This window comes from Globicephala melas, chromosome 11 (assembly GCF_963455315.2).
Source record: "Globicephala melas chromosome 11, mGloMel1.2, whole genome shotgun sequence".
NCBI lineage: Eukaryota > Metazoa > Chordata > Mammalia > Artiodactyla > Delphinidae > Globicephala > Globicephala melas.
Genome location: NC_083324.2, coordinates 82052826 through 82066837, shown reverse-complemented (window position 1 = coordinate 82066837; position 14012 = coordinate 82052826). Strand labels below are relative to the sequence as shown.

The following is a 14012-nucleotide window of genomic DNA, read 5'->3' as shown; positions in this document are numbered from 1 at the left end:
CATGTCAAACTCATGGAAAGTTAGAGCAAATTGTACACTCCTAAACATATTTATCAGAAAAGAAGAGAGAACTCAAAGACTTGGAAAATGAACAAAGGGACAAACCCAAAGAACCTAAAAGGGAGGATATGTTAAGCATAAAGGCAGGAATCAATTATATATATATATATGTATATATGCTTATGTCTTATACATGTTTCTATCTTTTATATATTCATGTATAAATTTGAATATAGATTCAAATTCAAAGGAACAATATAAAAATATCAAAATTGATACAAGAAATATAAAATTTAATAGCCCACTAACATTTATATAAATTGAAAGAGTATGTAATCTGTTGCCCACCCTCTCTTCTAGAATTTTGTCCACTATGACATGGACCTAACACTAATCTGATAGCAGTAATTCCTTATTGTTTTTCCCCTGCCCTGCTTGAGATAAACAGTTAGTCTAAAAAAATATTCTGTAAATATCCACCTGTTGATATACAAGGGTGCAGTGACTCAAGAACATTCATCCTGCCTCACTTGCATCCATGGATCTGTCTCTTTCTCCTTGAGATAAAACCTCTTTCTGATATTCTGCACCAAGTGATAAACTGACAAGTGTATAAGAATCAAAATAACAAAGTGTAAACAATCTAGATACAAGGATTTTTTTATTTAGGGTTTTTCTAATGGAAAACCATAGCAGGACTCTTTTTTTTCTTCTTTCACTTCCTTTCCTGAACATTTCTAAGACCCCATACATACTTTTATGGACAAAAGCCTCTCACATGGAATCTATGGTGTCATATTTGAGAAGGAGAAAACCTATGTGACAAAACAGAGAATAATTTCTACCTTTCCTGGGAGGGACCTGGTTATCCATTTACACAAGGGTGTTCCGGTTGCTTCTCTTCTTGCTGAAGGGTTTGTTCTCTATCCACTGCAAGTGCAAAACACACTGATGTCAGCATAACTCAGGGAGGAACTGAGCAAAATCCACCTACACTCCTCTCTGATTTAAAACATTAATCCAAGGGAAATTTGCTTTGTCATACCAGTACCCCTTTCAACTCTATCACGTTCTTGCTTTCACATTTCATTTTTATGATATATTTGTTGATTACTAAATATAGAGAAAATCTGAAAACTATAGAAAACAAACAGATCCTGCCAAACTATAATTCTAAATCCAGTGAAGATATCCCTCAAAAGTGAAAAAGAAGTAAAACTGTCACTGTTTGCAGATGACATGATACTATACATAGAGAATCCTAAAGCTGCTACCAGAAAACTACTAGAGATAATCAGTGAATTTGGTAAAGCAGCAGGATACAAAATTAATGCACAGAAATCTCTTGCATTCCTATACACTAATGATGAAAATCTGAAAGTGAAATTAAGAAAACACTCCCATTTACCACTGCAATAAAATACCTAGGAATAAACCTACCTAGGGAGACAAAAGACCTGTATGCATAAAACTATAAGAGACTGATGAAAGAAATTAAAGATGATACAAACAGATGGAGAGATATACCATGTTCTTGGATTGGAAGAATCAACACTGTGAAAATGACTATACTACCCAAAGCAATCTACAGATTCAATGCAATCCCTATCAAACTACCAATGGCATTTTTCACAGAACTAGAACAAAATATTTCACAATTTGTATGGAAACAAAAGACCCTGAATAGCCAAAGCAATCTTGAGAAAGAAAAACGGAGCTCGAGGAATCAGGCTTCCAGACTTCAGACTATACTACAAAGCTACAGTAATCAAGAGAATATGGTACTGGCACAGAAACAAATATAGATCAATGGAACAGGATAGAAAGCCCAGAGATAAACCCACGCATATATGGTCACCTTATCTTGGATAAAGGAGGCAAGAATATACAGTGGAGAAAAGACAGCCTCTTCAATAAGTGGTGCTGGGAAAACCGGACAGCCACATGTAAAAGAATGAAATTAGAACACTCCCTAACACCATACACAAAAATAAACTCAAAATGGATTAAAGATCTAGATATAAGGCCAGATACTATAAAACTCTTAGAGGAAAACATAGGCAGAACATTCTATGACAAATCACAGCAAGATCCTTTTTGACCCACCTCCTAGAGGAATGGAAATAAAAACAAAAATAAACAAATGGGACCTAATGAAACTTCAAAGCTTTTGCACAGCAAAGGAAACTGTAAACAAGACAAAAGATAACCTCAGAAGGGAGAAAATATTTTCAAATGAAGCAACTGACAAAGGATTAATCTCCAAAATTTACAAGCAGAACATGCAGCTCAATATCAAAAAAACAAACAACTCAATCCAAAAATGGACAGAAGACCTAAACAGACATTTCTCCAAAGAAGATATACAGATTGCCAACAAACACATGAAAGGATGCTCAACATCACTAATCATTAGAGAAATGCAAATCAAAACTGCAGTGAGGTATCACATCACAGTGGTCAGAATGGCCATCATCAAAAAATCTACAAACAATCAATGATGGAGAGACTATGGAGAAAAGGGAACCCTGTTGCACTGTTGGTGGGAATGTAAATTGATATAACCACTATGGAGAACAGTATGGAGGTTCCTTAAAAAACTAAAAATAGAATTACCATATGACCTAGCAATCCCACTACTGGGCATAAACCCTGAGAAAACCATAATTCAAAAAGAGTCATGTATCACAATGTTCATTGCAGCACTATTTACAATAGCCAGGACATGGAAGCAACCTAAGTGTCCATCAACAGATGAATGGATAAAGAAGATGTGGCACATATATACAATGGAATATTACTCAGCCATAAAAAGAAATGCAGTTGAATTATTTGTAGTGAGGTAGATGGACCTAGAGTCTGTCATACAGAGTGAAGTAAGTCAGAAAGAGAAAAACAAATACCGTATGCTAACACATATATGTAAGGAAATTAAGAAGAAAAAAGGTCATGAAGAATCTAGGGGCAAGACGGGAATAAAGACACAGACCTACTAGAGAATGGACTTGAGGATATGGGGAGGGGGAAGGGTAAGTTGTGACAAAGTGAGAGAGTGGCATGGACATATATACACTACCAAACATAAAATAGATAGCTAGTGGGAAGCAGTCACATAGCACAGGGAGATCAGTTCAGTGCTTTGTGACCACCTAGAGGGGTGGGATAGGGAGGTTGGGACAGAGGGAGATGCAAGCGGGAAGAGATATGGGAACATATGTATATGTACAGCTGATTCACTTTGTTATAACGCAGAAACTAACACACCATTGTAAGGCAATTATACTCCAATAAAGATGTTTAAAAAAAGAAGAAGATGTGGCACATATATACAATGGAATATTACTCAGCCATAAAAAGAAATGAAATTGAATTATTTGTAGTGAGGTGGATGGACTTAGAGTCTGTCATACAGAGTGAAGTAAGTCAGAAAGAGAAAAAAAATACCGTCTGCTAACACATATATATGGAATCTAAAATTAAAAAAAAAAGGTTCTGAAAAAAGGAAGATCAGCTCTGTGCTGTGTGACCACCTAGAGGGGTAGGATAGGGAGGTTGGGAGGGAGACGCAAGAGGGAGGGGATATGGGGATATATGTATACATATAGCTGATTCACTTTGTCATACAGCAGAAACTAACACAACACTGTAAAGCAATTATACTCCAATAAAGATGTTGAAAAAAAAAAAGAAACTTGAGCTACATGCAAGAATGTGAATGAATTTTTTTTAAAAAAGTGAAAGAGAAATAAAGACTAAGAAACACAAAAAACCTGAGGGAATTTATTGCCAGGAAACCTACACTGCAGGGAATATGAAAAGAAGTTTTTCAGACAGAAGGAGATTGCTAAAGGTCAGAAACTTGGATGTACAAAAAGAAAGGAAAGATGTCAGAAAAGGAATTAAAGGTAAAATAAATTCCTTTATTTTTCTTATATCTTCATAGAGTTAAAGATCTGCTTTTTAATAGCACCCTTATAAGGAGAGGCAAATCATTCTCCCTACTACCTTGGACAAAAGGACTCCTGCTGCCAGGTCTGCCTTTGTTGGTAGGAAGCTCAGAAAAGTGGGTGAATCAAACAAAAGAGTTTTGACCATATCAGCATATATGACAGCAGATGCTCAAAAGACACTTAAAATTCCTAAGATTGGATTTGCAAAGTGTATTTAAATGAGCAGTTTGTCAACTACCATTATTACACATTGGAATGTCTGGCTGCTGTATTTTTCAGTACACACACACACCACCACCACCATCACATACATCATGAACACACATGTACTCTCCAGCACATACACACCACTCACAAATACACAAGCACCATCCACCACAACACACACTTCTCTTTCCTTGTCTATCCACGTAACTGTCCAGCTCACATTCATCCCTACAAATTTTTTTTCTTTCCCTTGTGAAAATCTTGCGAAAATACATATTTTCCCCCCAGATTTCCCCAGATTGCTAAATACCTTTGATCAGATCTCTAACAAAGGAGCCCTCCTGATTAATCCTCCTGGGGAATTAATTGTAAATTTCATTTAATGAATAGTAGATAAGCGTATAGTCACTAACCTGATTCAGGACAGAAAAGCGATTCCTTCTTCCCCTGTGCAGACTTTCCTCTCAACTTTTAAAAATACTGAATTACAGGATTTGCTAATTTCAGCCATTTAAGTTCTTCATATCTTTTGATCTCCCTAGGTCAAAGCTGAAAACTTAATTTTTAACTTCACTTACATTCTTGCCTTGAATCTTCAGGGGAGGAGTGCAAGTCTTAAAGTCATCCAATGGACCAGAAACCTCCTAGAAATTTGCCAATAATTTCATGACCATGACAGACAGACACCACCAGTCTCTGTCCCTACCAGGAAGTAGAACCTGCCTGCCCCATAAGAATTTCCAGGATTTTTCTATTGAGGATGGTTCTGTGTGTACAGAACTATTTTGACAGGCATGCTATGGCTTTCTAAATGCCTTATAAATGACCTATTGGCTTTTTCCCCCTTCTTCCCTCCCTCCTTTCCATCCTTCCTTCTTCCCTCCTTTCCCTTCTGCCTCTCCTCTCTTTTCCTCTTCCCTTCCTCTCCCTCCGTCTCATCCCTCCTCCCCCCACACTCCTTTTGTCATCTCTTCCAAAGGTCACATCTGTTTAATATTCAAGCTACTCAGAATGAGGTACATTTTATTGAGTTGTGTCCTCTGAAGAGTATGAATTCCCTTGTGGCTTCTCCTACATTGACTGTAAGTTCTGCTGGTTCAGCCTCCTATCTATAGCAGTACTTGGGAGCATTTTACCTTGGAACCCCTTGAAGGCAAACTACTGAGCAGATAGGGACATCTAAACCCTTAAATAAAAAATTGTGCAGTATAGTTTCTTACATACTTAAGCATTTAAATTTTTTTTAGTGTGCTTTTAAAGAGCCCAATAAATGTTTGGCACATAGAAGATGCTCTATAAATTAAACAAGTTATTTTCTCTCTCAAGAAATGTTGAAACAGAAGTAGAGTCACAGATGTAGAAAACAAACTTATGGTTACCAGGGGGTAAGGGGGCGAGGGGTAAATTGGGAGATTGGGATTGACCTATACTTGCTACTATATATAACATAGATATCTAATAAGGACCTACTGTATAGCACGGGGAGCTCTACTCAATACTCTGTAATGAACTGTATGGGAAAAGAATCTAAAAAAAGTGGATATATGTATATGTATAACTGATTCACTTTGTTGTACACCTGAAAATAACACAACATTGTAAATCAACTAGACTCCAATAAGAAGTTTTTTAAAATGTTGAAAACCTTAACCCATTTGCCCAAGAGACTTTGATGTCTTGTCATATACAGCTGGATTTTGTTTTCTTTTTCTGAAGTCTAGGTTCTGCTGATTTTCATCTGGCTATTCCAGGATGTTTGTGCTGTTTGTCCTGTCTGACACGAAGGCTGGCAACTTCTGACATTTTCTGGGAAGGGGCCCTTTTATTGATTGAAAGTCCCAGGTCAGCAGCTGTTTAATGTCCACGTTTTAAGCAAATAACCTTCCTATCTGGTGTCAATATCCCCAGTTCTAGGTACTGATTACCCAGGAGGGAACCATCATTCTGTTTGCTGGCCCCAAAGCTTTACACTGCTCTGTCATACCCTTTGAAATTACTTCTGGCTTCTACATCTGGATTCTGTTTTCCTTATTAAGTTTTTAAGTTTAATGTTTTATTATGGAAAGTTTCAAACATAAAAAAAAAAAAGTAGACCAGTTTAATATAACCATGTACCCCTTAACCAGTTTCCACAATTTTCAATAATTGGCCATTCGAGTTTCCATATACCCAAAGGTTGTTTTCTGTATTATATCATGTCATTTCTCCTGCAAAAAGTACAGCATGACTACATAGTTCATTAGGACTTTTGAAAACGTAACATGCCATCAGCATATCTAATAAATAAATAATAACTCCTTAATATCATCTAATATCCAGTCATTATGAAAATTTTCCTAATTGCTTCAAGGTTATCCATTTATACTTGATTTATTTAAATGAAGATCCAAACAAGATCCACATATGACACTTAATTGTTATGGCTCTCGGCTCTCTTTAATTTCCTAACAATTCCTCCCCCTCTTTTCTACTTGCTGTTATTTAAAACAACAATAATACAAGAGTCATTTGCAGAATGACTCTCATAATTGATTTGGCTAATTGCTTCCTGTGTCATTTGATATATTTCTTTATCCCCTTATATCCTGGGAACTACTAAGTATATAGAGAGACTTGGTTAGATTCAGGACATGAATACTTCGTAGGGGTGCTGGATGTTTTCACCACAGCAGGTTGTCTCACTTTTAGTAAGACTGATCAGGGGGTTCAGATATTCTCTGACTTATCCACTAATAAAGTACTTAACCTTTCACCTGTGATTTTAGCTGTTGTTAATGTTACCTAGAACTGTTATTTCATTAGAAGTTGCAAAATGGTGATTTTGTAATTCTATCATGCCTTCATTTATGAGCTGGAATTTTCTACAAAACAGGAAATATACCTAATCAAGTATTTGGAAAATATACCTAATCAAATAATAGGAAAGTCAGGATAAATACTTTATAAAATTCCAGAATAATAATTTAGTGCCTTAGCAAAGATGACCAAGTAAAATTATGACCTCATGGAATTTGATGTGTTTCAATCCATCACAGTCCTTACTCTATTTTGATTCTCAGATTGTCTCCTCTTTGGCCAGCAAGAGTCCCTTCAAGCTGGCTTCTATGTCATTATGACATGACCCTAATGATCTTGGTTAGCTTCCTTATTTTCTAGCACAAATTATATTCCAGCGTCCCCAAATATTTTCTCTTCCCAGACCTGGACTTTAAGGAGTGCTGGTTCCTTTCAGAAAGAAATAACATTTGGAGACCACACACTGGGCACTGGGGTGCTCACTGCATCTAGGCCTTTTCAGTGGAAGAATTTGGAAACAGTTTTTAAGAGAAAAATCATAAATTCTAATATTTCCAATTCAAATAGAATGTTAGAGTGATTTCTTTTAAAGTTCGTTAATTTTATACTCTTGCATTTTCCCCTTATGTTGAATGTCTTAGTTAATATAATTACTTTTCTTGCTTTATTATAATATACCCATATTAGCATCAAAGTAACACTAATATTATTACCAAAATAAATTTGCTGCCTCTCCTAGAAGCAGACCTTGACATTAAGATTCCTGTAAAAGTGATTTAATAGGCAGTATTTTCAGAAAAACAATGAAAACAGCAGGGTATGGAGTTTCCTTAAAAAACTACAAATAGAACTACCATATGACCCAGCAATCCCACTACTGGGCATATACCCTGAGAAAACCATAATTCAAAAAGAGTCATGTACCAAAATGTTCATTGCAGCTCTATTTACAATAGCTCTGAGATGGAAACAACCTAAGTGCCCGTCATCGGATGAATGGATAAAGAAGATGTGGCACATATATACAATGGGATATTATTCAGCCATAAAAGGAAACGAAATTGAGCTATTTGTAATGAGGTGGATAGACCTAGAGTCTGTCATACAGAGTGAAGTAAGTCAGAAAGAGAAAGACAAATACTGTATGCTAACACATATATATGGAATTTAAGAAAAAAAAATGTCATGAAGAACCTAGGGGTAAGACAGGAATAAAGACACAGACCTACTGGAGAATGGAGTTGAGGATATGGGGAGGGGGAAGGGTAAGCTGTGACAAAGCGAGAGAGAGGCATGGACATATATACACTAACAAACATAAGGTAGATAGCTAGTGGGAAGCAGCCGCATAGCACAGGGAGATCAGCTCAGTGCTTTGTGACCACCTAGAGGGGTGGGATAGGGAGGGTGGGAGGGAAGGAGACGCAAGAGGGAAGAGATATGGGAACATATGTATAACTGATTCACTGTTATAAAGCAGAAACTAACACACCATTGTAAAGTAATTATACTCCAATAAAAAAAAAAGAGGGTGATATTCATCTGAGGCTGTGGACACAAAATTATTTCTTGTTCTTAGATATACTGACACTATGTTTACAAAGACAAATGTACGTAATAAGATTCATGCCCTGAACAAGACAGTATGTTTCCCAAATAAATGGTAAATTTGTTAAAAACAAACAAACAAACAAAAAACCAGCAGGGAAGGAGGGAAGTGGGCAGAAAAATAAAGGAGAGCAAACAAGTGTGCGGTAACAAGCTAAATCTGGAGGAAGGCAATTTTGGGTTCATTCTGCAAGGGAGCAGTGGGCACAGCCTTAACCATACCTCAGAGTTTTCCTAACCAAAGCTAAAGAAGTTGGAGTATGTATATGCCAGCACCCATTAATCCCTGGCTAAGGGCTGCCTCTGGGAGGTCCTAACTCCCCAGACAATTTTACCTTTCAGTGAGCACAGATCAAGTAGGTTCCAGCAGCCCAAGGGCAGCCCTCAAACCAAGTGATGGGTGTGCTGGCTGTTGCCAGTGAAGGCACAAGGGGAATTTGTGTGCTCCAAATTATAAAGGACCCCAGGAGATAAGGGCAGAGCACCAACAGCTTCTGTTGTCCTTCACACTCTTCAGTTCCATTCTCTCTTCACATTAAGTTCATAGCACTGATTCTTCAGGAAGAAAAGATTAATGAAACATTTACACCCCTGCTGCCGTAATCAGTCCCAAGGACGTAACTGATATTCATGATCTTACTTCATCTACCCATTACAGGTCTCCTCTCTTGGCCAGCACTTTTGCTGCTTTGCGTTGCCTGCAGAGTGGGGTAACCCAATAATTCATCTCTGAAGGTTTGATGCCATAACTTTGATGTAGGTGCTGTAATTACCTTTTCATAGTTAAAATGTGGGATTCCCTGAGCTCTGGACATACTTGTCTCTGTCCCTATTATGTGGTAGCAACCAACCGTCTCATAATGATCAGGGTTAAATACTCCTGGCCAGCATGGCGACTTCTTTCTTTCACTCTCGGTCTACCAGCAAGAGGATCCCAACATGACAAGTCAGCATTCATAGTTTTAGGCTTATTGGAAGCCTTACTAAGCCCGTTCCTGGAAGCATTCCTCTCTTCTGGGAACTAGGACTTCTATACATGCTGAAAATAAAGTTGCTCTATTAAAAATACGCCATCTGGCACAACACACGCAATTAAGACTACCATTGGATTAAGTCTATGGTAATCCTTCATCTTCTGTTACAATCCATTTTTGCTGGGGCCACAAAATGGTGAGTTGAATGGGAATATGATAGAGGCCATTATCCTAGCATCCTATAAATCTTTTAAAATGGCATTACTCTCCGCCATTCCACCTGGCATGCAGTGTTGCCTTTTTTTTTTTTTTTTTTTTTTTGCGGTACGTGGGCCTCTCATTGTTGTGGCCTCTCCCGTTCCTGAGCACAGGCTCCAGACGCGCAGGCTCAGCGGCCATGGCTCACGGGCCTAGCTGCTCTGCGGCATGTGGAATCTTCCCAGACTGGAGCACGAACCCGTGTCTTCTGTATGGGCGCCACCAGGGCAGCCCTAGTATTGCTTTTGAGTTACTAATTTTCCACGAATGGACGATTTCAGGCATCCCATTTAGGCTTATATAACGTTAAGTCCTGAGTCACAGCATTGTATCCCCGTATTGACAAAGTCTCCCTTATCCAGTCTTCCATTCTGCCCCAAAAGCCTGGTCCCATATTCCAGACATACTCTCCTTACTCCTGACACTTTATTGGTGAAAAATCCCTTCCCTCCCTTAGTGGGACCAGTACTATACCAGTTAGGACGTACTAAGACCTGACCTAGTTATTTGTCTAGCATTAGTTTTATTATTTGTCAGATATTAGAGGAAACTATAACAGAAACTGACCAAGTAAGCTTTTTCTTGCAAGGCATCTGTGTCAACTGTGCTTTCTATGTGGTCTTCAGACAAAGAGGCTGTTGTCTGCCAGCACCAGGTATGGCCACTCCTGCAGGATAAGTTTCAGGTTTACCCCAAACTTGTCTTTAGTATAATTTTTGTGCCTTTAAATCCAGTCTTTGTGTTTCTGCTAGTCTGACCATCAAATCCTGAGTCTGATCTTCAGAACAGGTCTTCCTTCTGGTTATTGGAGATCGTGTATCTTTAAATGCTGCCAGGAAGATTTTCTGACTTTCATGTCATGCTCTGATGTAATTCTCCTGCTCGAGGCCCTCAGTGGTACTGACCATCAAAAAGCCAGCTTCGAAGTTGTTATAATTGCTATTTCCCCATACCTCTCAACACTAGAAGTATTAACCAAGCCAGTGCATGTCCTTTCACCAGTACCCCATTTCCCATCCCAGTGTCCCACAGGAGAGGGTCTTTGTAATCATACTGCTACAGTAGGCCAGGATTATTACCACTGCTCTTACTAACATCAAGAGGGTCCTTCTGCCATCTGGCCTGTGAGTGATTTAACTCCAGAAGTCTATCCTGAGAGTCTGCATCCCAGGTTCCCTTGCAGAAACAACTGTCTTAGATCAAATTCTCAAGAACCAGATCCTGAAATGAGGATTCCTGTAAAAATGATCTGTTAGGACACATTCCCAGGAAAAACTGGCAGAGAAGAGAAGATCTAGAAGGGATATCGAGTAAGGTCCAGATCAATTCTTAGGAGTTTGGGAGACAGTGCAGGTTTTGCCTCAGAGACGTCCCCAGTAGGAGCAAGGGAGCTGGAGTATTTATATCTCTGTGGCGATGGATTACTGGCCTCCTGTTCCCAGGAGGACATAAACTCCCAGGCACATTCATGCTGGCAGGCAAAACAGGCTCCCAAAACCCAATAAGGCAAACAGGTGCCGGGTGTTGGGAATGAAAGCTCACTGCAAATTGGTAGGTAGTTCTGGCAAAGGGAACTGAGAATGTGTACTGCAGTTACTAATTGAAAGACTTCTTAATTTTTGATGGGAAAGAACCTCTACATTGATTTTTTTTTTAATCACACATACAGCTAAGGTAGAGATTGTCTCAGGATGAACCTAAGCTGTTTTTATTGATAATAATCAGTAAAATCCTAATATGCTTGGTTTATGGAGGAATCCGATGGGAACCTCTTCATAAGTGACTAAAGGCCCCTGGGAATGAGGAAAATTGGGGAAAGAACCTTACCCAAAGGGATGATGCAGGGAGGCACACAATTTCAATATTGCTGATTCAGTAACAATTGCATAGGAAATAAAGAGAGGCGATTACTGGGAGAGAAAAAGTGAGTGTGGTTCAGCCCCTCAGACTTTGAGGGAAGAGGGTTCCGAGGGGTTTGCAGCTAAAAACTAAAGGAGCAATTTTACCAAAACTTCTTTAAGACATAGTGGACAAGGTAGTTCTGCTTGGAAACTCATATGCTGAAGTGGAACAGGACATTTGGAAGACACCGGCTGGGCTGCACCCCTCAGGCCTGCAAGCCCTGTACTTGCCCATCCTTGAGACCGAGGAAAGAGCCTGGAGTCAGTGACAGAGACATCAACGGTGTAATGGACAGGGAATCTTACATGTTCGAAGCAAGGTCCTGCAGTGGCACCATGTGGGGCGGAAGGCAGGCAGGACATGACAGCAGTCTTCGCTGGGGGCGGGGGGGGGCGGGGAGGGGGAGGCGACCATTTATAGGGGGATTTGACGTCACGTTGGCTCATCAGCTACCAGGGGAAACCAGGAGTGGGGGCACTTTCCTCACAGCCCCTCAGGTTAACAGCATCACGAGGGCAGATGTTTCCCTTTAATAAACTAGCAGGTGGAGCCATTCTGGCCTAAGGGGCAGGGGGAAAGCACGTTCCTGTGGGGAATTGATGTCAGGTTGGCTCATCGGTTACCAGGAGAACCAGCAAAGGGGCATGCCCCTCACGGCCCCTTTGATAACTTATTACGATGGAGACGTCCTGATTTAAAGCTAGAGCAATCATTACCTGTACGTAGGAAGGTCAGTCATGTGAGCAGGGTGTCGGTGAAGCAGGCACTGGTAGAGCAGGGGATGGGCAGAGAGCAAGAGAACAGCCAGCTTGGGCAGCCTCCATATACTCCACCCCTACACACCCCGCATGACCCTTACAATCTTGCCCCCCACCTTCCGCATTGTCCCCTCACACTGTGAGGAGTGAGGGGTCCGAGGGGTCAGGTACACAGAGGCGAACTGCAACCAGCTACCACAAATGCAATACAGACAACAGCAGCGAAAGAGAATCAGGAGGCCAAGAGGTGGGCAAACTTATGGAGTCAGGAGCTTATCGGGTCATGGAGGGGCCAGAGGAGGACCATGACGGCGCCTCCCTGTAGACCCAGCCATCAAACTCATTTCACAGTGAGGCCACTGTTGTCGCCCAGTCTGTGAACAGATTCCCTCTGCTCAGACTAGGGGTGAAATGTAAGGTGTTTAACAGGCACAATACAGGGAAGATGACGACCATTGAGCAAAATACAAGCAGTAACAGCACTGAGATACCACCACCCCTGCCCGTGGTTTCTGTCCTGGCCTGCAGGACCCCACGGCCTGTCTACCCTCAGTCCCCACAGCCAGTGCCGAATACTGGAGAGGCCATGTAACAGACTGCAGGGTTAGTGTAATGGTGCCCTTCTCCAGTAGGGGGCGCGGATTAATTACCTTAGTGCTCTTAGGTGGGGCTGGGTAGGAGACAGGTGAAACCTCTTAAGTCTCTTTCTAATCCTCTTCTCCATGAGGCAGCAAACCCAAACCACAGAGACTTAGCTGCCAGTCCCAGGGCCATGTTATGATGTGTTCCCCTGGGGGTAGAGCCTGTGGCGAGGGCAAAAGTGAGTTATCGTCCTGGCCAGCAGTTGGCAACAGTCCTTCAGTGGTCAACAGTTGAACCTGAACGGCGTTGACTAGCGGCCTCTGGGTTAACATGGCGTCAGCTCCTGGGATGTGTCCACACGTTGAAGGAGCGGGTTTCCCGTCTCAGCTGTTGTTGAAGCAGCTCGTTCACCGCCCAGCAGCAGTGGGGTTGTGAGGCGGGGGGAGATGCCGGTGTGGGCCATTCTTATCGGCCCATTCCTGAACTTCATGGCCGACAAAGCGGATCCCTTGGTCACTACTGATGTCCATGGGGGTCCTAGAGTTCACACATAGCTCTTCTAGACCCCAAACAGTGGCTTATTCACCAGCCATCTCCGTGCAATCAGATGAGTCACTAGCACAGGGCTGCTACTTTTAAACTAGAAAGGGACTAAGAGGTTAACAGGATATCATCGATATAATGGAAAGAGCAAGCTACCTCTCATGGCAGACAGCTGCTACAGGCCCCCACACGCGAGTGGACAGCCACGTCTTTCCTCGCAACTTTCCATTCCTTGTCCTTTTTTCCCAACACCGTGGCGCTCACAGGAGTTTCCCTGGCCTTCTGGCTGACTCACCAGTCTGCACCCCGCAGGCCTGCAAGCCTTGTAGTTGCCCAGCCTCAAGACCGAAGAAATAGCTTGGAGACAGCGACAGAGACGTCAATGGCTTATTGGACAGGGGATCTTACATGTCTGAAACCAGGTCCCGGAGCAG

The 14012-nt window shown here is 41.1% G+C and overlaps 1 protein-coding gene across 1 annotated transcript in view; it reads right to left on the bottom strand.

Annotated features, from left to right (window-relative positions):
• SLC17A1 (solute carrier family 17 member 1) overlaps positions 1-13525 on the bottom strand; it is an 80859-nt gene extending 67334 nt beyond the window's left edge. The window contains exon 1 of the mRNA XM_030881163.1: positions 13366-13525. Coding sequence (XP_030737023.1) covers positions 13366-13525 — 160 coding nt within the window. The remainder of the gene's footprint in view (positions 1-13365) is intronic.
• Between the last annotated feature and the right edge of the window lie 487 nt (positions 13526-14012).